This window comes from Lithobates pipiens, unplaced genomic scaffold (assembly GCF_037356315.1).
Source record: "Lithobates pipiens isolate NorthernLeopardFrog02 unplaced genomic scaffold, aLitPip1_a1.2 Scaffold_22, whole genome shotgun sequence".
NCBI classification, from domain to species: domain Eukaryota; kingdom Metazoa; phylum Chordata; class Amphibia; order Anura; family Ranidae; genus Lithobates; species Lithobates pipiens.
In genome coordinates, this window is record NW_027507784.1 from 189646220 (window position 1) to 189672763 (window position 26544).

Consider the following 26544-nt stretch of genomic DNA (forward strand, 5'->3'; position numbering starts at 1 on the left):
TTTCTGCACCGGAAACTGACTGGAACTGACTGCACTGGTTTTAACTAGAGGATTTGGATCACATGGAACACACTGTGCATGCATTTTTAGAATCAGTTCACACCACAAAAATGCACTCATATGTTCTGGATCAGTTTTTGCTTACAGTTCACACCACACACATTTCCAGTGCATTTTTGATTTGCTAGGTTCCAGTACAGTTCTGTGCAGAAAAAATGCAGCACACTCTACTTTTTTCTTTCTGCACCAGAAACTAGAGCCATTGGAATACATGGAAAACACTGCACGCATTTTTAGTGCAGAAAAAAGGGCACGGAACTGCATCTGGTGTGAACTAGCACCCAGAAGGACATCACAGGCTCCACATCATGTCCTTCTTTTTTTAACTGAGTGGAGTTAACACTGATATACTGTGGAGAGTGGAATCTATTCTCCATTTTAGAAAAGGCTATCAATCTCTGTTGCGGATCACTGTTCCTATGTGGCATCACAATAAAATGTAATCAATTCTCCACTTCTAAAGCCACCACATAGAGTGCAAACTTACAGTGGAACCTGCCAAAGATACAAAAGAACCTTTCCCCACCTATAAAGCTCATCTTATTTAAGGTGCATATGACTACATTGCATGCTGCTAAGCATCCTTAGTAATCCTTCCTCCTAGGCTGCCAGTTTTTAAATATGAAACAGAAAAACATAAAATTTGACCTGAATTTATAAGGTAATTCTATGGTACTTAAAGGATAAGTTCACCTTTTGCCTCCATGTTACATGCTACAGAGCGCAAACACATTCATTCCTCCTTTACCTTGGGTGCAATCAAAGGCTCTCTCACTTGGCTTCTTCCCCTTAATGCATTCATTAATAAAAACAATGGGCTCCATTCACAAAGCGGTATCTTACCACATCGGAGTATGCAGTAAGATACTACACATTGTTTTTCAAAAATATTTTTGGCACTCACTAAAAAGCTAATAAAATACCGCATGCACTATTTTATGAAGTCATGCAGTACTTTAGTAGTGAAAGCCAGTGTCCTTAACAAACAGTTTAAATAGCAGGTTGCTAAGGAGTAGACGACTGTCAGCATCCTTAACAACCAGTAAACAACATAATTGTTAAGGAGTGGGTGGCTACCACATCCTTAACAACCGAGAAGTCATCAGCTGTCAGCAGGGTTCCCCACTGACAGCTGAATATAAAAATTGCTAGCAATAAAAAAAGGATTGGGGTCCTCCCCAAAATCCATACCAGGCCCTTCGGTTATGGTATGGATTTTGAGGGCAACCCCCATGCCAAAATTAAATAATAATGGCATGGGTTCCCCCCAAAATCCATACAAGACACTTATCTGAGCATGCATCCCAGAAGGTCAGGAAAGGAGGGCATGAGCGAGTGACCCCCTTCTGAACCATACCAGGCTTACATGCCCTCAACATGAGGGGTTGCTTTGGGGCAGGAGGGTTTCGGCAAAGCACATTGTACCCATTTTGATGGGAACAAGGACCTCTTTCCCACAATCCTGGCCGGTGGTTGTGGGGATCTGTGGATGGGGCTTATCGGAATCTGGAAGCCGCTTTTAACAAGAGGTCCACCCTATGTGAATGAGTAGAAGTACATATTACCCCTACTCATTCACCGAAAAAGAGCTCATAAGTACATCAAAAGGCAGACACAGTTTTTGGCAAGTCCTTTAACCAAAAAAAAAAAAAAGCCACCCGGTGTGGAGAGATCCAATGTAAATCACGATACCCGCTGCAACGATGACCCAAAAAGAAAGGCCTGCTTCTGACAAAGGCTCCCATCAAATGACAGCACTGCTGTCTCTTGTTGCTAAATTAACTAAGGGGTGGGGACACCCAGTGATGTTCAGAACTTGCTGGGCCATTGACACCAGAAATGAGGGCCATCTGGTGATGGGTGGCCCACCCTTTAGTTTATTTAGAGATGGGAGGCAGCAGAGCTGTCATTCGGCGGAAGCAGAGTTCTTTTTTTTTTTCATTTTCGGATCGGTCATCGTGATTGATGTTCGATCTACATCGATGGATAATTTTTTTAATTTTTTCTTTTAATAAAGGGCTTATCAAAAACTGCCTCCTGTGTTTATTTACACTACACTTTTTTTTTGGTGAATCAGTAGGGGTTCTATGTTTCCCATACTTATTCACATGAGGGGGCTGTGATCTGGGGGCCCCCTTGTTAAAAGTATGGATTTTGGGGTGACCCACATAATTTATTTATTTTTTTGCCATGGGGTTCACTTCAAAATCCATACAAGACCCAAAGGGCCTAGTATGGATTGGAGGGGACCCCACGCTGTTTTTTTCCCTGATTTTTTATTGCTGGCAATTCTTTTTACATTCAGCTGCGGCAGGCAACCCCATTGACAGTTGATGACTTATTGATTGATAAGGATGCCATCGTCTTCCTGCTCCTTAACAGCCAGCTAATTACACTGCTTGTTAAGGACAGCGGCTACTGCCGTCAGTAAATTACTGCAGGCTTTCACTACTAAAACACTGCATGACTTCATAAAATAGTGCATGCAGTATTTTAGTAGCATTTTTTAGTGGATACCAAAAACATTTGAAAAATGCTGTGAGATATACTTGGCAAGTTACCACTCTGTAAATGGAGCCCTGAAAGTAGTAGCATGCTGACATCATCTCATTTGTACTCCAGCCATCCTTCTTGAACTCTTCTAACTGACAGACCTTACTTCAGATATGGAACTCGGCTTAAAAGTTAGGTCTGCAGAAGCCTCGACATTGTACCTGGGGGGGCACTAACCCTGATTGCAATGTTTTCCAAGTTTACATTTTTTTTTTATTAATGCATTTTTTTTTAATCATACTATTAGTGCATTTATGACATTTAATAAAAAGGTGAGCTTATCCTTTAATGGCTCTGGCACACACTAATAGTGAAGGTGTTTATTGGATGTTTTAAGGGGCTCGCTATTGAGCAATGGCTTTATGCAGATGACTTGTCAGCAGTGTGTGGCAACAAACCATATATACATATGCAGTTGGCATATATGACAAGGTATAGCTGTAAGTTATATCAAATCCTTTAATAATTGTGCACAGGCATAAAGTAGGGTTACACTTTTGAAATTGTGTGGGGTAACACTATTCCCTATTTTATACAACAGTTTTATAAAGTAAAAAATGCAGTTAGCAACAAGTTTCAGTCAAATAGCAATTCCTGGCAACAAGTAAAACCAGTCAATGACCTATTATAAATACACACTGGCACACTGCAGCTGTGCCAACATCAGGACATTCACAAGATGCACAATTATCATAGTTCTTTGTAATTCACTGCAGGTAAAATAGACACAGGGTACATCACAGGGTCAGTAGGAGTGTACTTCCTGAAACATGTGCTTTCTGCATCACCAATCATATTCAAATTTCCAGGCAGATTTGAATCTGATTGATGGCTGTGAGAAACATCTTAGTAGTGACATTTTTTTTTTACATCAGGCTTTCTGTATGTGAGAGGCAGCAAGGAGGGTGTTCGAGCATCAAAAGCAGGTGTGTTCCAGCATCACCAGATTACCGACAAAAGGGAGTAGGGTGGACTGGTGCAGTACAGCATTGCCTGGATGAAAAACTGAAGTACTGAGCAGGTAGGCTGTGCTCCATGTGCATCTAAAGGCTGATTTTTTTTTTTTCGTTAGCTATAGTGTATATTTTACACTGCAGCACCATGACATGAACCTTTCACATTTCTGTACAGTCATGATTTTTTTTAATACTGTTAAACACAAAAAAATGCAGTTTGTGACAAATGTAAAGAATGTTGTACAGTACCAAGAGCTGACATATTTTATAAGAAGGAGCATTTCAAGTGCACATGGAGTAAAAACATATTTTGTTTTTTTTTAATTCTGCACACAAATAAGCTTTAGTAATATTTCACAGTGCCACAAATTCCACAACACAAAAGCAAGTTTTCAAATGTTTGTGGAATGTTGGTGGAATCAGAATATTACATTTTTCAAACATGGATAACACTCAAAAAAGCAGCTTGCAACAGAGTCTGTTATTACTACTGTTAAGCCCCATACACACTGTCAGATTTTCTGCTGATTTTTCCTTCAGATTTACCAAAACCATATAATATGAGGTCAAACCTTAGGAGTTTCAATGTGTATACAATCAGGCAGGCCCTTGCACTACATGGTTTTGGTAAATCTGAAGACAAAAATGAGCAAAAAATTTGATAATGTGTATGGGGCTTTAGGCAGCAAGTCATTTTTCATCTTTTTGTACCCTAAACGTTTCTGTCATTTATACATACAAAATGGCTGCTGAAGATTGAGTCTCTGTGGGAAATTAAAGCAGTAGTAAACCGCTGCAGAAATGAAAAAACACCTGTTAGCCCTTGTACACACGGTCGGGCATTCCGACAACAAAATATGTTGGATTTTGTCCAACGGATTTTGTCCGAAACTTGTGTTGCATACACACGGTCGGACAAAATTGTTGGAAAATCCGATCATTCAGAACGCGGTGACGTTATTTTATGACGGGACTACGTTCAGGCTAGTAGCCAATAGCTTTGGTCTAGGAATTTGATCTGAGCATGCGTGGCACTTTATCCGATCGGAATTCTCTACAAACGATAGGACAAAGTCCCATCAGACCATGTTGTCGGAAAATTTTATAGCCCAGCTCTAAAACTTTGTCGGGCGGATATTCCAATGGAAACAGTCCGATGGAGCCCACACCTGGTCGGATTATCCCACAACACGGTCCGATCGGACATTTTCCGTCGGAATGTCTGACCGTGTGTACAAGGGCTAAGATGGCATACATAATATGTAATAATGCATCACATACTAGTACATTATGAAATACTTACCTTGGAATGAAGCCCTTCCAGTGGCGGGCTGACAACTTCCCCTGGTCTTCTGGGTTCGGGGCTCCAGCACTGTAAGTGGCCGGAGCTGCAAAGGCGTCACAGAAGAAGCTCTGAAGGTCTGACACGGTATGCTGGACCTTCAGAGCACCAGCGCCGGAGATGTCAGCATCAGCATGCAGGGTGAATATCTCCATAACCGTGCACATTTAGGATATATTCATTTTACCTATAGGTAAGCCTTATTATAGGCCTACCTGTAGGTAAAAATAGCAAAGTGGGCTTTACTACCGCTTTAACAAAGAGTGGTGCAAACACAACACTTGCACCACTCTTCTAAACATTCAAAATGGAGCAGATGAGTTCCTAATTAGCAAAAGGAGCACAGGCCCCTTTGTTAATTAGGCGCAACCAGTTCTTGGTTCTGCCATGTCTATGAAAGACACAGTACAGTGTACAGAAGAGCTAGAGCTGCATGGTCCGATCTCTCTGCCTATCCCTGATCCAAGTTCTGCTCAGAGCAGGAGGGAGGAGGAGGGTTGTTGGCCCAGCAGACTCTGCACATGTAGTGTAATGACTACACAGGCAATGAGAGGAATGTGAGCTGTCTCCTGACTGCCCACATTCCATATGTCACAGTCAAACCTAGTGGGGATCTGTGGCGGTTTTCTATATGGAAAACTGCTACAATTCCTTTGTAAGTTAGGTGCAGATCCAGTGCTAGGTTCTATTTTACTCTGAAATAGAAACTGGTGCCGCTGGAGCAGATAGACCTACAACAGATCTACTGTATATGCTTAGGTAATGTGACGCACACCACTTCTGACACTCTCCTTTAAAATGGTAGGGGAAGTTTAGTTAATTCCCCACTTTTTTTATTGAGTATTGCAATTGTTGGGAGGTTTCAATCTCTGTAAAGACAACCATACACAGGCAAAATGGTTCTAATCTTTTAGCACTATTTTGTAGGTAATTGTGATTTTCATTATACTATTAAGATCACTCTCTTACCACTATTCTTTATATGCACTCCTCCGAACTATACATTGTAACTCAGTACAGCAAATTGTGCCCCCTCCCCCGCCATATGGAAAGGCCACTCTTCAGACCTTTCAGTTGCAATGCCATTCGTTTTCAATGGTATACCAATGCACACATTTTTAGCCCATATTGGGGCATTGGCAGACCATTCAAAGAAATGGGCTATCTTAAAGCGGTTCTTCACCCTAAAGGGGAAGTTCCGCTAATCTGATCCCTCCCCCCCTCCGGTGCCACAATCGGCACCTTTCAGGGGGGAGGGGGGTGCAGTTACCTGGATAATCCAGGTAACTGCACCCACTTCCGGCTAGACCACCGCAGACCCCTGCAGACGCCCCCCCCCCCCCCCCCCCCCGTTGTGTTCTGGGAAACACACAGTTCCCAGAGACACAGCGGGGACCATAAGAGACGCGCAGTGCGACTCGCGCATGCGCAGTAGGGAACCGGGCAGTGAAGCCGTCATGCTTCACTTCCCGATTCCCTGACAGAGGATGGTGGCGGTGGCAGCAGCGAGACGAGCGATCGCTCATCATCTGCCGCCGACATCGCTGGAACCTGGGACAGGTAAGTGTGATTTTATTAAAAGTCAGCAGCTGCAATATTAGTAGCTTCTGGCTTTTAATATTTTTTTTTTAGGTGCAGCTCCTCTTTAACATAACATTCATTAACACACCACATCAGACTGCATAGATCTGAATGTGCCCTGAATGCTCTGTGAAATCAGTGTCATTGGTATACCTTGTATTAAATGGTTGTTTAAATAATAAAAAGTGTTTTAAAAATACAGAAAAAATATACAAATCATCAGTCTCAAACCTTCTATTCCTACTTAGTGTATTATCAGAAACCTTACCTATTATTATTATATTATTATTATACCACCCCTCCACAGCTCAGAGCTCAGAGCTCCAGTGAGAGGGCAGGATGTCAGCAGCTCTCTGCTTGGGTAGGTGAGAGAACCGAGCCATCGGAGGTGTTCGGTGACTTGGTTCTCAGTGCAGAGACGCCGGAGGACAGCTGCAGCATTGTTCTGATGCTGCATCCACCGAGGTAAGTATGAATCTAAAACATAAACAAAAAAAAACATACTTCTCTTTTAACTGCTTTAACATTGCATGATGGGATTACATTTAGCATCAACAAAAACACTCACAACATTCTCCATAAATGCTTATTTTATCTGCAAAATGCTGTGCATTTATTCTTTTTATAAAGGCTGGGCACCTTTAAGCCAATTTGATGTGCACCTACCCAGTCATTATGTTTGTCTTTATGTCAGTGTGATGTACTGCAACAAGTTCTGGAATAATTAACTGATCAATACCAGTTTTGCTTTGCATAAAATTTTATATCTGTTAAAAAATAGTTTTACTTATGTAAAATAGTTCAAAAGGGTCTGTGTCTTCTCCTTGTGATCTTTAAGTTAATGACACCATACATAGAGTTACAAATGTACATGGGTTGATTTACTAAAGGCAAACAGACTGTTTACTTTGCAAGGGAATTTTCACTTTGTACAGGAATTTTCTCTTAACTTTGTGAATGTAGTAATTGTGTTCCAAAGAATATCCAATCACATGCAAGGAAAATTACTGCTTGCACATAATTGGATGATGAGAGTCATCAAAGCTTCACCTCATTCACTAAGCTAACTCTTTTGCATAGTGAACATGAAAATCCTATTTTCCATTAGTAAACCAACCTCAGTAACTCATTCTAAGCACTATTAACTTTCTTATAGACTAGTAGTAGTGGAAACTAATGGTTAACAAGTTTTCAGACGTGCAGTCCACCGTTTTTTTAATAAACCATCACCGAAAGTCCTCAACTCTTGTCAGTAAATAGAGATCAGATGTGTTGAACATAATCCAAGTTTCCTCAAATAATTCCTCTTACACCATTCCTCTTCCTGATACTTCTCCTTTTTTCTCTTTTTAACTTTTGTTTTTGTTAAATAAAGTCAATAAACGTGCCTGACACCCCATGCATGCAGAATAGTGTCTCTATGAAATGTTTGGAAGTGGAAGTTCTCCCTTCTTCTAGCCAGTAATCTCTTTAGCACGTGGTTGGTGCATCAAGGGGGTGGGCTGGAAATAGATACCTATACCAGTCCACTGTTGATGTGCAGCAGACACTTCTGCAAAATAAGTTGTATTGCCAATGCTATTATTTCTATCCTGAGGACATCCTCTCCTGTTTTCTACTTCTAAATATAATTGTTTTCTTCCAAATCATGGGCAGGGTTAAAAACACTAGGATTACACTTTACTCTGTAGCCTCCAGATAGAGCTTCATTTTAGTAACTAAAGCACAAGATTTCAAGAGCTTCATTCAAGTCCCCCCACAGTTATTCTTAGTAACGTTATTGATTTTGATTTTCTGCACAGCAATACCTACTGTATATTTGAATGTGACATTGCAACCAAAGTCATACAAATATGTTGCTGCTTTTCAGAAGTGTATGTATATACATGTATAGCCAAAGCATTTTTTTTTTTTTAGAGTAGGCTATTTATAACACCTAACAGGCTATTTTTTATGTCTTAAAATTGAAAATAATGACCTGACTGGATGTAATCGAGGCAGCGTTCCTCTAGAGCTCCATCTATCCTGCTAATATCTGACAATTTGGAGCAAAACTACCTGATTTTTGGACACACTACCAGACAAGGGAAGGGGTCCTGGTACTGATGATGCTCTCCTTATCTTCCAAGAAAGTGCAGAAGGAGCAGCGGCTGACCTGCTCCACGAAGGGCACTGTGAAAGACTCCGCCCCGCAATCTTGTCTTCACAGCAGACAGATCAGCGCGCCAAACAAGCTGCTGCGAAGATGGTGCAGGCAGGGGTTGCAGGGGAGCTCATAGCTGATGTAGAGTCAGCGGAGGAGCCGGTGCTAGCTGTGAATACTGATGTGATTACCAGACCGATCCTAAAGGCCATTAATACTATCTAAGGCTAGAAAGGCTGAGCTGATGGGATAAATTGATCACCTTTCATCAGAATGCACCCTGATTAGGCACGACCTGGATAAAATCCGGGGTCAGCTCACCATAGTGGAGACGAGAGTCTCTGATGTAAAGGACACCTTGCACACCCATGGTGCCCATCTGTCAGAGCTACAAGACCTGGAGAGATCCCTACAACACAGAGGACAGGCAGTGGAGGAATAATATATGGGTGGTGGGGCTGCTGAAGGGAGCCGAGGGGGAAAAAACTGTCCTGTTTGCAGAGCTACTATTCAAGCAGCTCGTTGCAGGGATCCCCACTGGTGTTAGACCCCTGGGCACCTTCCCTAGGCCCTTCCTAGTCAGATTCCTTTACTACAGGGACCAGGACATGATTTTATCTCAATCCAGGAAACATCAAGAATTACACCATGAGAATGCCTGTGTGATGCTATTCTCTGACTTCTCGGCTGCAACCCAGTAAAAACGTCACTCCTTTAATGATGTCAGCAAGCATCTGAGAGAAAAGGAGATTAAATATGGTATGTTCTACCCAAACAAGCTTTATGTTCAATATAGAGGAGCTGTGAAGTTGTTTGAAAATCCGGTGGATAAAGAGCTTGGGTAAAGTGAGCTGCTTGCTCACTTTACTTGCCTTGGTCTACATTCTGTGATGCTTATCATCGTTGTTACACCTGCGGTGCCCTGATAACCAGCTCTATTTTCTTTCAATGCATGGCCCTGCCTGTACAGTTCTTATTTTAGGACTATACCTCCTCAGGCCACTAGATGGAGCCGACTTTCGGTTACAGCTAAGTTCACTCCATTGCAACATCCTAGTTGAGTCGTGGATGAGGGTGAGTTATCTCTTTTGACTGAAAGGTACAACCAGTATTCCATGCGCCTGGAGTTATATTGCTGGCGGCATTAATTTTGACCATAAGGAACGTATCTCTGGAGGGAGCCATTCCCCTATCTTGCTTTGTATTTTTTATTGTTCCTACTTGCAACTATTTTTTTCTATTGATCCACGATCCTGCCATAAGGAGCACTCAGAGGATCTGCAGAACCACCAATGGAACTTTCAATTGCTGTGGCTGGCTCTCACCGCAATTTTTTTGTTTGGTTCTGGGACTAAGCTACTTACCGGAGTGGGGTTTTTTTTCAGTTTTTTTGGTTCTGCATCTGGTATGATAGCAGGGGGAGTTTTAAATGTCACAGCTCACCAAAATGTCTTAGCTTTTTGCACTTTTTTCCTAGGGAATGCTAATGCTATTTCTAATAACCTAGATAAACTGTTCTGTACTGTTCTGCTGGGATACATTTACCAGATGTGATGGCCATGGCAGATAAAGTTAACATTTTGTCTTGGAATGTTAGGGGCCTCAACCACAAGTTTGAAAGGGTCTCAAAATTCCAATACTTTTTTTTGTAATTCCTTTATTGAATGCCAGAAGAAATAACAGGCAAAACATGGAAGCATTCCCGGACTAGGGGCTAGATTCCCCTCTAAGACCTCCGACACCAATTAGGCAACTTGATCCCACCCAGGTGAGCGGTAATCATCACATGGCCATGCATTACAGTGAGATGCCCAAATTTTGTTATTTTATAAAGAGAGGGAAGAGGAGGGAGATGGGCGATGGGCCAAGCCCCTGGCGGGCAGAGCATACACTATTGAGAACTAGTCGTTTCCGGGGAGGCCCACAACCCACCGCATCCTACATGGACTAGCCGGCAAAATCTAACCATGAAAGAAAAAGGACTGAGGAGGTGAAGCAATAAAGGGGAAGGGGTAATGAAAGAAATGGACTGCAAGGGATTACAAGGGAAGACAGAGGGAAGGGGGGGCCAGAGAGAAAGGGAGAGAGATCAGAACAGAGAGACAGACCAAGTAGAAGAAGCAAAAAAAGAGACTCCAGGCAGGCTGAAGCAAAAGAACCTGACACAAAAGAGCAGTATAGTGACTGTGGGTGCCACCCAGCCGCAGGGGGGGGGTCCAGAGGCCAGAGAGCAGAGACCCTCTCTCAACGGGCATCCAAAGCTACCACCCGGAGGTAAGCCTCAGTGTAGGTGAAATGTTGCCACAGTCTCCAAGTCTCACGAAAGGCCTCCTCCTTATTGTGAAGCGTCGCTGTGAGGTCTGCCATATCGTAGTAACTCTGGGGCCTGGGATCCGGTGAACCCGGTCTAGCTCTAGGTCAGTACCCGGGGGCTTGCCGAGGACCTGATTCAGCAGGGCCACCACTGTAGTACGTAGGTCAGGTCCCATGGTCGCCTCCGGAATGCCCCGGAGGCGCAAATTGTTCCCCCGACTTCTGTTTTCGCCGTCATCTACACGGAGTTGCATCTCAATCAGGTGACGCTGCAGGGCTTGCTGCCCGCACTCAAGGGCAGCCAAGCAGTTTTCCGAGGAAAAGCTGAAGGCCTCCAGTGCGGTGACCCGTTCATCAACAGTGTCCACTTGCTGGCGCAGGTCGTGGAGTTCGCAAGACAGGGCACTGACTATGGAAGCTGCCATCTCCTGCAGGTCCTGCTTGGATGGCAGGCCTGCCACTAAGTCTCGCCAGGAGCCATCCGCCCCAACCCCAGTGTCCCCGCCGCCTGTTAAACTGCAGGGAATGTCCATGTTTGGAGAGGCCGGTGAGGCAGGGGAGGGGGCCAGGGGAGATGATCCTTCTGCCTGAGGGGGGTTCGGACGGGATGTAGCTGCCCCCGCTGCGCCACCTGTCCCCTGCGGAGTGATACCTTGAGAAGATGAAAGATGCTTTGACGCCATCTTGGCCGGTACGGCGGGGGAGTCGAGCCCGTGCTGGCGAAGAAAGTAGTTGCTAATGCCGTGTCCTGACGGTGTCCCCGAGCCCCGCCGGTGTCTGCGCGCTCCTGGCATGTATTTTTCACCGCGTCTGGCAAGTCTGTGGCCGGTTCTCTGGCTAGCTCCCGCAGAGCTCCAAACAGTGCGTCTTCACATGTCCATCTTTAAGCCACGTCCCCCAGGACAGCTACTTAGCAGGGCAAAATTCACAGTAGGAGGCTGGGCCGGCCTCAGAGCACTCCCACGGGTAACGGACTCAGGAAAGGCTGGGGATCCACAGGCCTCACTAGGCCGGAGCCTGCCACGTCCTCCCCGAGTGATTTACGGGCCCCAAAACACCCCTGGAGGGACCCCTAGCAATGGATGCGTGGCAGGGGGGGAAGGATGGCGGCCTCCTACCTGCCCGAGCGGCTCGGTGTAGCGGCGGCCGGGAGGCCTTGGGGAGGCAAGATGGCGGCGGCCGATGCCGGTTCTTCTCACGGCTCTGCGGGATGTTGCCGTACGAAAATTCCCGCAATGGCCACCTGGGGGGAAGCAGGACAGCGTCCCGGACCCGATGGTGTTGGTTCCTCAGCGGAGGTGCGGATGGCGGCAGATTGCTCCGTGGGTCTTAGGAGCCAGCCTCAGACACGTCCGCCGCCATGCACGTCAGGCCACGCCCCCTTTAGCAAAATTTCAATACTTGAAACAGACCTAGCCACATGTTGTTTTCCTGCAGGAGACTCAACTGGATGGTAGCAATATTTTAGCTCTATGTAGGCCGTGGATTCAAAGATTCCTCTATTGTATTTATTCTACCTTTGCTAGAGATGTTTCCATACTAATTAGTAAAGCCATCCCCTGTACAATCCATCAGGTGGTCTCTGATCTGGGGGATCGATATGTGGCAGCGGTTCTGGATATATGTTATCGTAAAATACTGCTGGTTAACCACTTCAATACTGGGAACTTAAACACCTTCCTGCCCAGACCAATTTTGAGCTTTCAGCGATGTCACACCTTGAACGACAATTGTGCGGTTATGCTACACTGTACCCAAATGAAATTTTTATCATTTTTTCCCCACAAATAGAGCTTTCTTTTGGTGGTATTTGATCATCTCTACGGTTTTTATTTTTTGCTAAAACAAATAAAAAAAGCCCGAAAATTTAGAAAAAAATTATTTTTTTTCTGTTTCAAAACTTTGTAAATAAGTAAGTTCTCCTTCACTGATGGCCACTGATGGGGCTGCACTGACGGGCACTGATAAGGTGGCACTGATGGGCTCTGATGAGCTGGCACCAATGAAGTGGCACTGATGAGGTGGCTTTGATGGGCACTGATATGTGGCACTGATAGGCGGCACTCATGGGCACTGATAGGTGGCACTGATGGGCGACATGGATGGACACTGATAGGTGGCACAAATTGGCACTGATAGCTGGCACAGATTGGCATGAATGGGCATGGATAGGCAGCACAGATGGGCATGGATAGGCGGCACAGATGGGCATGAATGGGCACTGATATTTGGCATGGGTGGGCACTGATAGGTGGCACGGATAGGCAATGATTGGTGGCACAGATGGGCACTGATATGCAATACAATGTCGCTTTGTTTTGTACTGATGGATGCCAATCAGTGCCAAACAATAATGCATGCCAATCAGTGATGCCCATTGTGGGCACTGATTGGCATCCATTGTGGGTGCTGATTGGCATCCATTGTGGGCACTGACTGGCATCCATGGTGGTCTAGGGTGGCATACCTGGTGCTGGGCATCCCTGGTGGTCTGGTGCCGTCCCAGGTGGTCCAGTGTGGGCATCCTGGGGGGGGCTGATAATCGATCAGCACAGACCCCCCCTGTCAGAGGAGCAGCCGATCGGCTCTCCTCTACTCACGTCTGACAGATGCGATCACCGGCTCTTCCTATTTACACTGTGATCAGCCGTGATTGGACACGGCTGATCACATGGTAAAGAGTCTCTGTCGGAGACTCTTTACTGAGATCGTAGTTGTGGGGTGTCAGACTGACACACCGCAACAACGATCGCCTTGATGCGTGCCCCCAGGGGCGCGCAGCGGCTCAAAATCCTGAGGACATTCTATGACGTCCGGTCAGGATTTTGAAACCACTTTGCAGCGGTCATTTGACAATTGACGGGTGGCAAGTGGTTAATATATACTTGCCTCCCCCTTTTAGGTCCAATTACTGTATGATTTACTGGTTCGGTTGGCACAATATGCACACCTTCTAATGGTTCTGATGGGCAATTTCAATGCTGTCCAAGATGCGGTGTTGGACTCCTCCAATCCGAATTGATTGAGCTCCTCAGATTTGATCAGCTGGGCCTCTGTGGCCGGATTGTCAGAGCTTTGGCATTGGAAGCATCCAGCAGATAGATGCTTCTCTCACATATCGACAGCCCACAGATCATTGGCCAGGATAGACCTAGCCTTTGGCAATGGTCTTATCTTACTGTTTTTGACAGACATTGAGTACTTAGCTGGGGGATTGTCTGACCACAATTCTCTTTCCCTCACCCTGACCTTTTCAATGGGGGCGAGGGGGTTGGCGGCTCTTACCCAGCTGGTTGCAGGTTTCTGCCCAGCTGGAGTAATCAATCAAGTCATATTGGTCCTTTAATTCTGATACAGCGGAACCTCCTTTGGCGTGGGATGCTTTTAAGGCTTTGGCTAGGGGGAATGTATATCTGCTATTAAGACACCCCACACGAATGACAATGAGGAATTTCACTTTCTGCAACAGAGTGAGAAGAAATGTGCAGAGGCTCATGTGGGGTCTTCTACGGGAGCCTCTTATGAGTCCCTGCTAGAAGCATGGCATCTCTTATCTTTACATTTGACAGGGCTGGCTTACTCAGAAGTAAATCAGAGGGCACATACAGTATTTGGGAAAGGGGATAAAAATAGGAAGCTCTTAGCTATGTTGGTTGCAGACTATCACCCGATTCTATGTAGAATCCCTTGTTCTCATATTGTCCCTGATCAGGCAGGGTCACCGAAGGCGAAAGTTGGCTATTGGCAGCAAACGTTGTGCATCCTATGAAATTTAAGTTATTATTTTAGTTGGCGCCCTATATCTATTTGTAGGCATTTTACCCATTCTGGGTGAATGTCATATGACGGTGCACCCGAACAGCCACTCATGTGCGCCTTCGGGGGCTGGATTTCCTCACGGGGGACAGTGAGAGATGTTAATTGTTATTAACATTGGAGCGCTACAAGTGCCAGCAACCCATGCTAACCAGTGCCAGCAACCAGTGCCAACTAGTGCTAACAGTCAGTACCCACCACAGTCAGGAATCAGTGCCCATTAGTGATGCAAGTCAGTGCTGGCTTTCAGTGATGCCCATCAGTATATACCATCAATGCCCATCAGTGCTACCCATTAATGCCCATCAGTGCAGCTTATCAGTACCCACCGGTGCCAGATATCAGGGCCCATCAGTGCCACCTATCAGTGCCCATCAGTGCCACCTATCAATTCAATGCCCACCAGTGCCACTCATCAGTGCTGCCTATCAGTGCTCATCAGTGCCACCTATCAGTGCCAATAAGTGCAGAATATTAGTGCCACCTCATCAGTGCCACCTAATCAGTGCCCATAAGTGCCGCCCCATCAGTGCCCATAAGTATCACCTCATCAGCACACGTCAGTGAAGAAGAAAAATTACTTATTTACAAAATGTACTGACAGAAACTAAGAAAAACATTTTTTTTTTTACTTTTTTTTTTTAGGAAAAAAATAAAAGTCCCAGCAGTGATTAAATACCACCAAAAGAATGCTCTGTTTGTGTGAAGAAAATGATAAAAATGTTCACATGGTTACAGTGTAGCATGACCACGCAGTTGTCATTCAGAGTGTGACCAAGCTGAAAGCTGAAAAATGGCCTGGGCAGGAAGGAGGTGAAAGTTCCCGGTAGATAAGTGGTTAATCTGTTTTTTAATTTGTGTGTCCTTTGCAGGAACAGGTATACGCCATGTATAAAATCAGATCAGTTGTTACAATTTTCTTTCCTGACAGACTCCATGGCAGCCTACGTATGGGTTAACCCCGCCTCTCCTACCTCATAGGACCCCACTCCCATAAATCTTTGCTTCTAGTCAGAGACCACCTTCCTTTTTTTGTCCTCCTCCTAGGACCAAGGTTTTACCTTATGAAGTTGGATCCAGGCCGGCTGGTTTGTGCACGAATTTCAGGATGGCGGTTCTTTCTGGAGCCCAATTCCCCAGCTATTAGCAGTGTGGGCACGGGCAATTTGATGCGATGCCATGAAGAGCTTACTAACCAGCCATTGGCTGGCAAGCCGCAGTTTGGCCAAACGTCCTTGCTATTAGCGGGAGGCCCCCCCCCATTTATGATGCCCCGGGTGCACTATGAGTACTTCAAGCTCCCAGTACCAGGTCGGATCAGGTGTTGTGCGGGATTGGTAATGTATACACAGTTTATCTATGGCAGCAGTTTTTGTGTGTTTGTACCGTTTCTGTCTATGTCTTCCTGGTTATGGCGCTGGGACGCTCCTGCGTTCCATCTCGCTGCTTCCTGCTTCGATCTGCGCAGCTGGCGAGTCTCGATTGAGATCGAGGCTTGGTTTGCGCAGGCGCGGTCGGGGCAAGATGGCGGCGGCCGTGTATGCGCGCGGGCGTTGTACGGCGGCGTCAGTCTCGGCACAAGCACGCTGCGGGCGCGATGACGTCATCACTCGGCGGCAGATTCAAATAGCTGTCAGAGACAGCTGTTTGATTGGGAAGCTTTTGAGCTCAGGCTGTGATCCCTGTGTCTGCTCTCTGTTTTCCCAAGGTATGTCTCCCTTTTCTCTCATGTTCAATTTGTTCTACACTGTTTTATTATACTCTGCAAGCACTGTATTTGTTTTTATTGCCTAGCTGTTTGAATCTGCTGCTATGGACGTATCGCCGCCCCCCAGTGGCCAACCCGTATGCCGCAGGTAGGAATGAATCTTTTTCTTTTCATTCTGCCTGTATTGCTTGGGTTAGAATCAGGATGACTTTGTTTTGCATGTTTTCTTCTTTCCAGCCCTTCCAGGTCTGAACCTCAGTTATCAGCACATAAAGATTCACATCACCATTCCACGTCAAGTTCTAGACATATTAGGTCACCATCCAGACACCGTAAAGAAAGGTCTAAGTCTGAGTCTGGTCGCCATTCTCACCACCATGCCAGCCGCTCACAGACAAGAGCCTGCTGGGGATGTAATGCTCAGGTCCCAGAGGGTAAATCCCTCTGTGAGCTATGTTATGGAAGAGCCATGAAGGAAAGAGGAGCTGGGGACCAGCAAGTGGAAGCTCTGGTCAGGAGAGTAGTTCAGGAATCACTGAATAAAGCAGATTCTGTTCAACCGTTTATCCCTCCTTCCGGTACGGCTCTAGCCACTGATGTTTCGGATACAGAGGTTCCTGGTCCCTCTCGTCATAGTCCCTCATTTTCCGGTTCTTCCGACAGTGAAACTGAAGGCTTGGAGCCTGGTGCCGGTTTTGACTTTTCCTTAGTTCCGCAGTTGGTCAGGGCGGTCAAGGAGACATTGAGATGGGAAGATCCTGAAGAAGCTCCCTCTAAGCAGAGGAAATACTTTACACATCTCAAAAAGGAGCGCCCAAACTTCCCCTTCCTGGGTGAACTTGGCGAAATTATCATGGACGAATGGAGTAAAGTTGAGAGGAAAAACTCCTTGATTTCAAAAATTTCAAAAATGTACCCATTTAAGAGCAATGAGGTGAAACATCTAGAGTCGGCCCCTCTCATTGATGCAGCCTTGATGAGGCTAGTGAGACATGTTACACTTCCTCTGGAAGATACTGTGTCCTTCAGGGATGGCCTAGAAAGAAAGATTGATACGGACTTGAAACGTATTTATATAACAGGAGGTATGGCTTGTAAACCAGCCTTAGCCCTGGCAGCGTTATCAAAAGCTATGGAGGCCTGGACGGATGAAATTGGCGCAACCCTGGGCAGTATGTCCGAAGAGTTGGTCAGGAGATCACCAATACATGAGCTGAGACTCGCTTCGGTTTTCCTGGGGGAGGCGTCCCTTGATATTATTCGCCTTGTAGCACGTGTTATGCTTTCCTCTGTTATGGCAAAACGTGCCCTATGGCTTCGCCCCTGGGTTGCTGATCCTGCCTCCAAACAGGCATGGTGCAGAATTCCCTTTGAGGGATCTTCCCTTTTTGGGAATAAATTGGATTCTGCCATTACACGCGCTACAGGTGGTAAGTCGGGGTTCTTACCCCAGGATCATCGTCTCCTGGGTCAGAGAAGATCTCAATATAGGTCAGATCCAGAACGCGCTAGAGATGCCCGTCGCTACAGGCCTGGTCGCGAATTTAGAAAAAATTGGAGGAGAAATCAGCCCTCTGGCCAGAAGTCCTCAAAGTCAGCTACATCTGGGGGACGGGAGCCTTCCAAGTCTTTTTGATATAGAGCCTGTCCAGGCGGAGCGGGTTGGGGCCCGGTTACTCCTTTTCCAGCACGTCTGGGCAGCCTCAGTCAAAGACTATTGGACAATCAAAACAGTCTCAGTGGGCCATTCCTGGGTCTTCAACAGTCCGCCCATACACCGGTTCGTTCCGACTGTTCTGCCACACTCAGAGGAAAAGAGACAAATTCTCCTGTCGTATACAGAATCCCTGTTGGCCCAAGGAGCCGCCATTCGGGTTCCAACCGAGGAAAGGTTCAAAGGCATTTACTCCCCCCTTTTCATGGTCCTCAAAAAGAGTGGTTCCTGGAGGCCGGTCATCGACCTGACACACCTGAACACATTTATAAAGAAAGAAAGGTTCAAGATGGAGACATTGCTAACAATACGCCAGACGATCCAACCAGGCGATTGGCTTATTTCCATAGACCTGAAAGATGCTTACTTTCATGTTCCTATCGCAAGGGAGTTTCAGAAGTATCTCCGCTTTGCAGTGGGTCAAACACACCTTCAGTTTACTTGTCTCCCATTCGGGCTTACAACATCGCCTCGAGTGTTTTCCAAGCTCTTACTGGCTATCGTGGCTCTAATCCGGGTCAGAGGGATTCGTTTGCACCATTACTTGGACGATCTGCTCTTACTCTCTCAAAACAGAGACCATCTCTTGGCACATCGAGATCAGGTCATTTCTACCCTGACGGAATTCGGGTGGCTATTGAACAAGGAGAAAAGTCATCTGATCCCAACTCAGTCCTTAACGTTTCTTGGAGCCCGATTCAACACAGTAAAGAGTACAATCTCCTTACCTCTAGAGAAGATTCCGGTGATTCGCGACAGAGTCTATCTTGCAATGTCATCTCCCCTTCTCAGGGCCTCACAGTGTCTGATGATAATAGGTACCATGGTGGCCACAGCTCCAATGGTGAAGTGGGCGCAATGGAGAATGCGACCCTTTCAGAGGGGATTTCTCCAACAGTGGGATCCGAACTCCCGAGATCATCTGGTTCGGATAACCCCTTCAATGAGGGAGAGTCTTCCTTGGTGGTTACAGCAGAAGAACCTTCTGAATTGCCATTCAATAGCCCCGGTCTCCTGGGTAATGGTGACAACGGATGCCAGCAGCAGAGGTTGGGGTGCTCTATGCTTGTCGGAAGTAGCCCAAGGCATGTGGGACTTCCCATCCCAGAAGGTAGTCTCAAATGTGCTGGAACTCCGGGCCGCCTTCCGTGCTTTACAGGCTTTTCTCCACCTGACATCAGGATCCTCAGTCCTTCTAAGGATGGACAATACGACGGCTGTTTCTTACATCAAAAGACAAGGGGGCACCCGCAGTCTTTCCTTGCTGAGGGAAGTAAAGCCAATCATGGCTTGGGCCCAGTCAAATCTGTTGAATCTAACGGCAGTCTATCTTCCGGGAATTCAAAATGTCCAGGCGGACTTTCTGTCAAGGTTTTCCCTGGACAACAACGAGTGGTCTCTCCACATCGAGGTGTTCAACTGGGTTCTGTCTCTGGGAGTTCTGCCAGAGGTGGACCTGTTTGCCTCCCCGTGCAACTTCAAGCTGAAGAAGTATTACACAAGGTGTCGTTTACCTCAGGCCTTCGGAGTGGATGCACTGACGGACCAGTGGAGGTTCCACAAGGCTTATGCCTTTCCCCCGGTTCCAGTCATTCTCCGATTTCTGCCCATGCTCAGATGGGAAGAAGTCGAAGTAGTAGCGGTTGTTCCATACTGGCCCAACAGACCATGGTTCCCTCTCTTATTACAACTCAGCTACCGGGATCCAGTTCCGCTCCCTCTCAGGCCGGACCTCTTGTCACAGGGAACAACCTATCACCCTTGCCCATCTCAGCTCCATCTGATGGCTTGGTTTTTGAAAGGGAAAGGCTGGAGGCACTAGGCTGTCCTGATACAGCCATTTCTACTCTACTAAATGCCAGAAGACCAGGTACCAATAAAGTTTATCAGAGGATTTGGGCAAAATTTGCGGACTATGTGTCTACATCCAACGGCTCGTGTAGAGACCCGAAGATACGGGACGTTATTGGTTTTCTACAAAAGGGTCTAGACTTGTCCCTATCTGTAAGTTCCTTGCGGGTTCAGGTCTCTGCGATCTCTGCATTTTCAGGTATCTCATGGGCCAAGCATCCTCTCACTAGGCAGTTCTTCAAAGGGGCAAGAAGACTCAGACCTCAGAGAAAGCCAAGGTTTCCAAAATGGGATCTTCCTTTTGTTTTGGATTTTTTCTCAGAAATGCATATGGGACAAGCATCTATTAAAGCGGAGGTCCACCCTAAAATGGACCTTCCACTCATCGGAATCCTCCCCCCCTCCGGCGCCACAATTGGCACCTTTCAGGGGGGAGGGGGGTGCAGTTACCTGGATAATCCAGGTAACTGCACCCACTTCCGGGATAGCTCTCTGCGGAAAGGGGCGTAGATTACGCCCCTTTCTGCAAGTGCCCGCCCCCTTCCGCAAGTGCCCCGCTGCCTGCTGGGAAACACACAGATCCCAGAGGCAGCGGGGACCGTCCTTATTGCGCAGCGCAACTCGCGCATGCGCAGTAGGGAACCGGGAAATGAAGCCGAAAGGCTCCATTTCCTGATTCCCATACCCAAGATGGCGGCGGCAGCACCCGAGTGACGATCTATAGATCGGCTTCGGGTGCCGACATCGCGGGCGCGCTGGACAGGTAAGTGTCACTATTTTAAAAGTCAGCAGCTGCAGTATTTGTAGCTGCTGGCTTTTTAAAAAAAATAAAAAAACGTGGAGTCCCGGTGGACTCCCGCTTTAAGGATCTCTCTCTTAAGACTTCTTTTCTTGTGGCCATAACATCGGCCAAAAGGGTCTCTGAGATTAGTTCCCTAGGCTGCAAGGAGCCATTTCTCACCTTTTTCCCAGATCGGGCAGTCCTGATTCCTATGTTAGGTTCAAATCCGAAGGTAACAACCGTTTTTCACGAAAATCAGGAAATTGTCCTTCCAATTTTCCAGGCAGATGAAGACTCCAATATTCATCCTCTAGATGTTGGAGAAGTCTTAAAGCAATACCTAGAAGCCACAGCTCCTTTCCGGAATTCTGACCACTTATTCATCTACTTTTATGGGAAGAATAGAGGTTTACGTGCTTCTTCAAGAACTATAGCATCTTGGATTGTCCAAGCCATCCAAAGGGCGTATAAGGCTAAGGGTCTGGCTCCCCCAGAAGCGGTTACTGTTCATTCTACCAGGAGCGTTTCTACATCGTGGGCAGCTTCCCGTCATGTTTCCCCGGAAGTGATCTGTAAAGCGGCCTCATGGTCGTCGATTAATACTTTTATGACACACTATTGTGTAGAACCGGCTTCCTTGTCTTCAGTTAATTTTGGTTTGAATGTCTTATCTGTTGACGGTGCCAATTAAACCTTCTTTTCTTTAACCAGCAATTGCCCACCCGGGTGTGTATGGCTAGTCATTTCCCATACGTAGGCTGCCATGGAGTCTGTCAGGAAAACGGAAAATTTATATCATATACTTACCGTAATTTTCCTTTCCTGATGGACTCCATGGCAGCAGGAGTTCCCTCCCATTGCTGGAGTAGGCTAAGTTACGGAACGTGGTCTCTGACTAGAAGCAAAGATTTATGGGAGTGGGGTCCTATGAGGTAGGAGAGGCGGGGTTAACCCATACGTAGGCTGCCATGGAGTCCATCAGGAAAGGAAAATTACGGTAAGTATATGATAGAAATTTTCCGTTTTGTGTTGTGAAAGAAGTAGCAGCAAATATTTTTCTTTGTTGTGTAAAATGTTATCAACAATAGCATAGTGACTTTTTTTTTTCTGGGGAAATGTTCTTGATGTAAAAAAAATATATATATATAATGTTTGCTTGAAAAAAAAAAACATTTTAAAATGTACCTCATTCTCCTTTCACCCTAATCACAGAATTACAATTTTACATCAGCATTTGAGTTTACATTTAACTTTGTTGTTGAGACTAAAAAGTTACATTTTTTATGTGACCTGTTGAAAAAAAACAGGTCTTTTCTGCTTGCAGTCATTATATTAATATTATCTTTCAGCGAGTTTTTTTAAAATGTACACTCCAGTACTGTAGCATTTACAGCGACATTCTGACCTTTTAAAGATATATGGATCTAACTTCATGTGAATCATCAGCAGGGATCGGACAAATTTCAATCAGTGGTGTTGATTTACTAAAGGCAGATAGAATGTGCAAGTGCAAACAACAAGTGCAGTTGTACTCTGCCAGTGCAGTTGCTCCAGAGCTTAGAGAATGAGTGGAAACTCTGCTGACTTCCATCACCCAGTCATGTGCAAGCAAAAATGCTGTATGTTTTTTTCTATCTTTAATGGGATTGGATGTTCTTTGCAAAGTGAAGCTTTACCTCATTTACTAAGCTCTGAAGCAACTGCACTTGGAGAGTACAACTGCAGTTTGCAAAGTCTATTTGCCTTTAGTAAATCAACCCCAGTATGTGGTTGTTCCTGTTCAACAGAAGTCGATCAGTAGATAAATTTTTGTTGAATGAACAAGTTGGAAAACCTTTGTTGATCAAATCAGCTGCACCTGTTAATCAGTGTATTCTGACAGTTTCTCTGTCAGATTACAATATCCCAGTGGGGAGGATTCCTCCATCCATCATGTTTGTGTGGATGGAAGAATCTGCTTTTTTTCATTCAGTCTGCCTGTTGAATGAAAAAAAAAATGATTAATGTTTAGTGCCCACCCCATTTAGGTGGGTGCTTAATTGGGTTTTTGTGAATAGTGATAGGCAAATTTAGCCAGGGCCTTGCATTTTCTAGACCTGCTTGTTTATTTGGGAAATGGGAGTGCTAGAATAGAGGGGGGTGTGGCCACCTACATTCTGGCTCAAGGAAGTCCCCTCAACCTTTCAGTGGAAATGTTCTGGAAGGTAGGCAGGATTTGGGACTTGAGTGGCAGGCAGCTTATGTGGAGAGCTCTGGACTAATCATTAAATTGTTTTGGCAGGGGCAGGACTCGCATATAAGCTGGGGGTCACATGCTTCCAGGGAGGAGGAGAGAACCCAAGATGTAGAGAGTGCAGCAGGAGCAGGCTTGAAGACCTGGGGGTTCAGAGACCCCAGTGCTGGATAGCAGGAACAGGCTTGATGGCCTAGGGGTTCAGAGACCCCAACGCCGGATAGCCTGAACAGACGTCGCTATGTAGTCTGGAGGAGAAACCGGGTGCCCCAGCCGGGTATGCGGAGGAACAAGTAGGAGTAAAGGAGATGGAGGAAACTGGGAATCGACCTTCTGTGGGAAACATGGACTGTCGATGGGAGTGAGCAAAGGGAGTGCAAACTAGTAGTGCTTTTCCGTAAACTTGCTATGTGTCCAAGGACCTAGTGAGAGACACTTTCCAGAACTGACATGGGCTGATTGCAAGAGTCAAGGACTTTGGAATCTACAACCCACAGTATTATTCAGAGTGATGCTGGTCAGTTCACAAAAGGGAAGTATGCAGGATCAGAGTCAGGAACCAGAATTAATAGGGGCAACTCGTATCCTCAACACAATTGTAACATCTACTCAAGTTCAAGAATAAAGCTGTACAGAATATAAAGACTGTCTGGCGTTTGTGAAACTTTGCATGGGAAGGAAGAATGGGGCCTGTTAACATAAAGGTAATGAACAACTTTGCAGCTCCCAAGGGAGTAATGCGCTACAAATGTATGGTTTTGCACAGCATGTGATTTTAGCACTGATGTTGGGCTGGCCTATGATTCCTGCTTTGGTTCTATGGAGAAGAAAGACAACATGGCAAAGATTCAGTATCAATGATGGCAAGAATGTTAAGATTTTGTCAAGTTAAGCATACTCTATGTGTACCTGGGTAATATTTATTTTTAACACTCTGTATTTTAAGAACTTTACATACAGATAAGAATGCTAAAAGGACATATACAGACTTCGAAATAAGCCAGTGGTGGTGAACCTTGGCACTGCAAATGTTTTGTAACTACATTTCCCATAATGCTCAACTACACTGCAGAGTGCATGAGCATCTTGGGAAATGTAGTTCCAAAACATCTGGGATGCCAAGGTTAGCTCACCATCACTGACATAAGCCATTTCAAAGGCAATATAGTAAAATAGACTAAATAGAAAACCATCCTGTTTATGGAGTGCATAATCACTCGTCAGGTTCAAATCCTAAATAACAAGCTTTAGGCTCCATGTACACTGGAGCTCATAAACTTTATAAAAAGTTAATTGGAGTTTGTGCGTTTTTTAAAAAGCCCATAAACTCCACTCTATGTTAGCCTATGTGTCCATGCACACATGGAAGTTTTTTAGCTTTAATGAGCAGTGGAGTTTATGGACTTTTTTCTGAACGCCAGAAATTTGCGTTCAAAGTGCAGTTTTTCACCGCCAAAAAATGACAAACGCCGATAAACACTTATAAATGCTCATAAACATGCATTAATTAGTGTTCGGCATTCTATTTTGCATTGTGCAGGGGCATTGCTAGGTGGCAAATGGACCAGGGGCTTCAGCCCAGAGTCCAAGCCGGAAACGGGGGGGGGGTTGTTGTACGCGATGCAGGTTTTTTTTGGCTGGGCCGTGACACTGACGGTAGTGACTTACATACACTAACCTACCTACACTGACGGCAGTGACCTACCTACACTGATGACATAGTTGGCAACATTGTAAAAAAAAAAAATCGGGACACTTTTTTGGTAGTAGGCGGAGTTGTGTTATAATTAGGGGGCGGTCATGTGGGTATAGGTGTGGCATAGGAAAAGGATAAAATGTGGCGCGCTACGCGTGCTGCGGCAAAATATGGGCGTGATTTACGTAAAATAGTGGGCGTGGCTCAAAGGGGTGTGGTTAGTTCTGAGATGAATACCGGATGGAGAGGGAAAGGGGGGGAGGGATGGAGGGACAGAAGCCCCCCAATCCTACACCACAATAGCAAAGTGTTTTCCAGAGTTTGACAATCAGCAGATAAAGATTATCCAAATACCTGGTGTTAGCGCTTCAATCATCCCGGCGCCATGATTGTTATGGTGTCAGGATCATTGAAGCGCATTATTTCTATTATTACATTGTAATATGAAATGAAATCATTCAACTCACCATAATGCCGAATCAGTGGGAAGCCCTGAGCGCGTCACTAGCCACGTTACCTGCCACCAGATGCCCCCTCAGAGCAGCCTTCCTCACATCTGGTGTCCATCAGCGGAGCCCCTCCTTACATGTGGTGTCCATCAGCGAAGCCTTCCTCACATCTGGTGTCCATCAACAGAGCCCCTCCTAACATCTGGTGCCCCTCTGACATCCAGACTCTGGTTGCGCCCCTCTGACATCCAGACTCGCTAGCGCCCCCCTCTGACATCCACAGACTGGCCCCCTCTGACATCCCATCCACAGACTGGCCCCCTCTGACATCCCATCCACAGACTGGCCCCCTCTGACATCCCATCCACAGACTGGCCCCCTCTGATATCCCATCCACAGACTGGCCCCCTCTGACATCCCATCCACAGACTGGTCCCCTCTGACATGACATCCCATCCACAGACTGGCCCCCTCTGACATGACATCCCATCCAGAGACTGGCCCCCTCTGACATGACATCCACAGACTGGCCCCCTCTGACATGACATCCCATCCACAGACTGGCCCCCTCTGGCATGACATCCCATCCACAGGCTGCCCCCCTCTGACAGATCCCATCCACAGACTGGCCCCCGACATACCGTCGTTCACGTTGCCGCGCGGAGACTAACTTTGAACTGTGGCGCCGCCCACTGCACTTTACAAACACACTGGCAGCGGGGGTGGGCGGCACCACAGGTTCTCTATTGAAGACCAGCTTCTGGCGAAAAACTGGAAATTTGAATTTCCTGGGACATACCGAATTTCCCGGGACAAAATTAATTTGGGACCTTTGGCAACTATGACTGATGATAGTGACCTACCTACACTCACCTGCCTGACCTACATACACTGGACATATACATACACTAACAGTAGTAACCTACCTACACTGACTTGCCTGACCTACCTACACTGACCTACCTACACTGACATTTACATACACTGACATTTACATACACTGACCTACCTACATTGACATTAACACACACTGACCTACCTACACTGACTTACCTACACTGACATTAACACACACTGACCTACCTACACTGACATTAACACACACTGACTTACCTACACTGACCTACCTACCTGCCGTTCGTGCTCCTTCTCTCACTATTTTATAATTACTAACCCCCACCAGTCCCCACGGTGCCGCACTGCACATGAGCGTGAAAGAGCTTCGGCGGCGCCGCACTGCGCAGGAGCGAGGAGGAGCGTCGGCGGCGCGCACTGCGCATGAGCGATGAGCGTCGGCGGCGCCACACTGCGCATGAGCGAGAAGGAGCGGGCGTCGGCCGGCGGGACG

The 26544-nt window shown here is 46.2% G+C and overlaps 1 protein-coding gene across 2 annotated transcripts in view; it reads left to right on the forward strand.

Moving 5' to 3' along the window:
* The window catches only part of TMEFF2 (transmembrane protein with EGF like and two follistatin like domains 2), a 955470-nt gene that overhangs the window by 878188 nt on the left and 50738 nt on the right, over positions 1-26544 (forward strand). The window contains exon 10 of one of the 2 annotated variants that reach the window (XM_077448742.1): positions 3489-3634. The exons of the other annotated variant lie outside the window; for it this stretch is intronic. Within the exon in view, the coding sequence (XP_077304868.1) occupies positions 3489-3630 (142 nt within the window). The 3' untranslated portion in view covers positions 3631-3634. The remainder of the gene's footprint in view (positions 1-3488; positions 3635-26544) is intronic. 2 annotated transcript variants of the gene reach the window in all.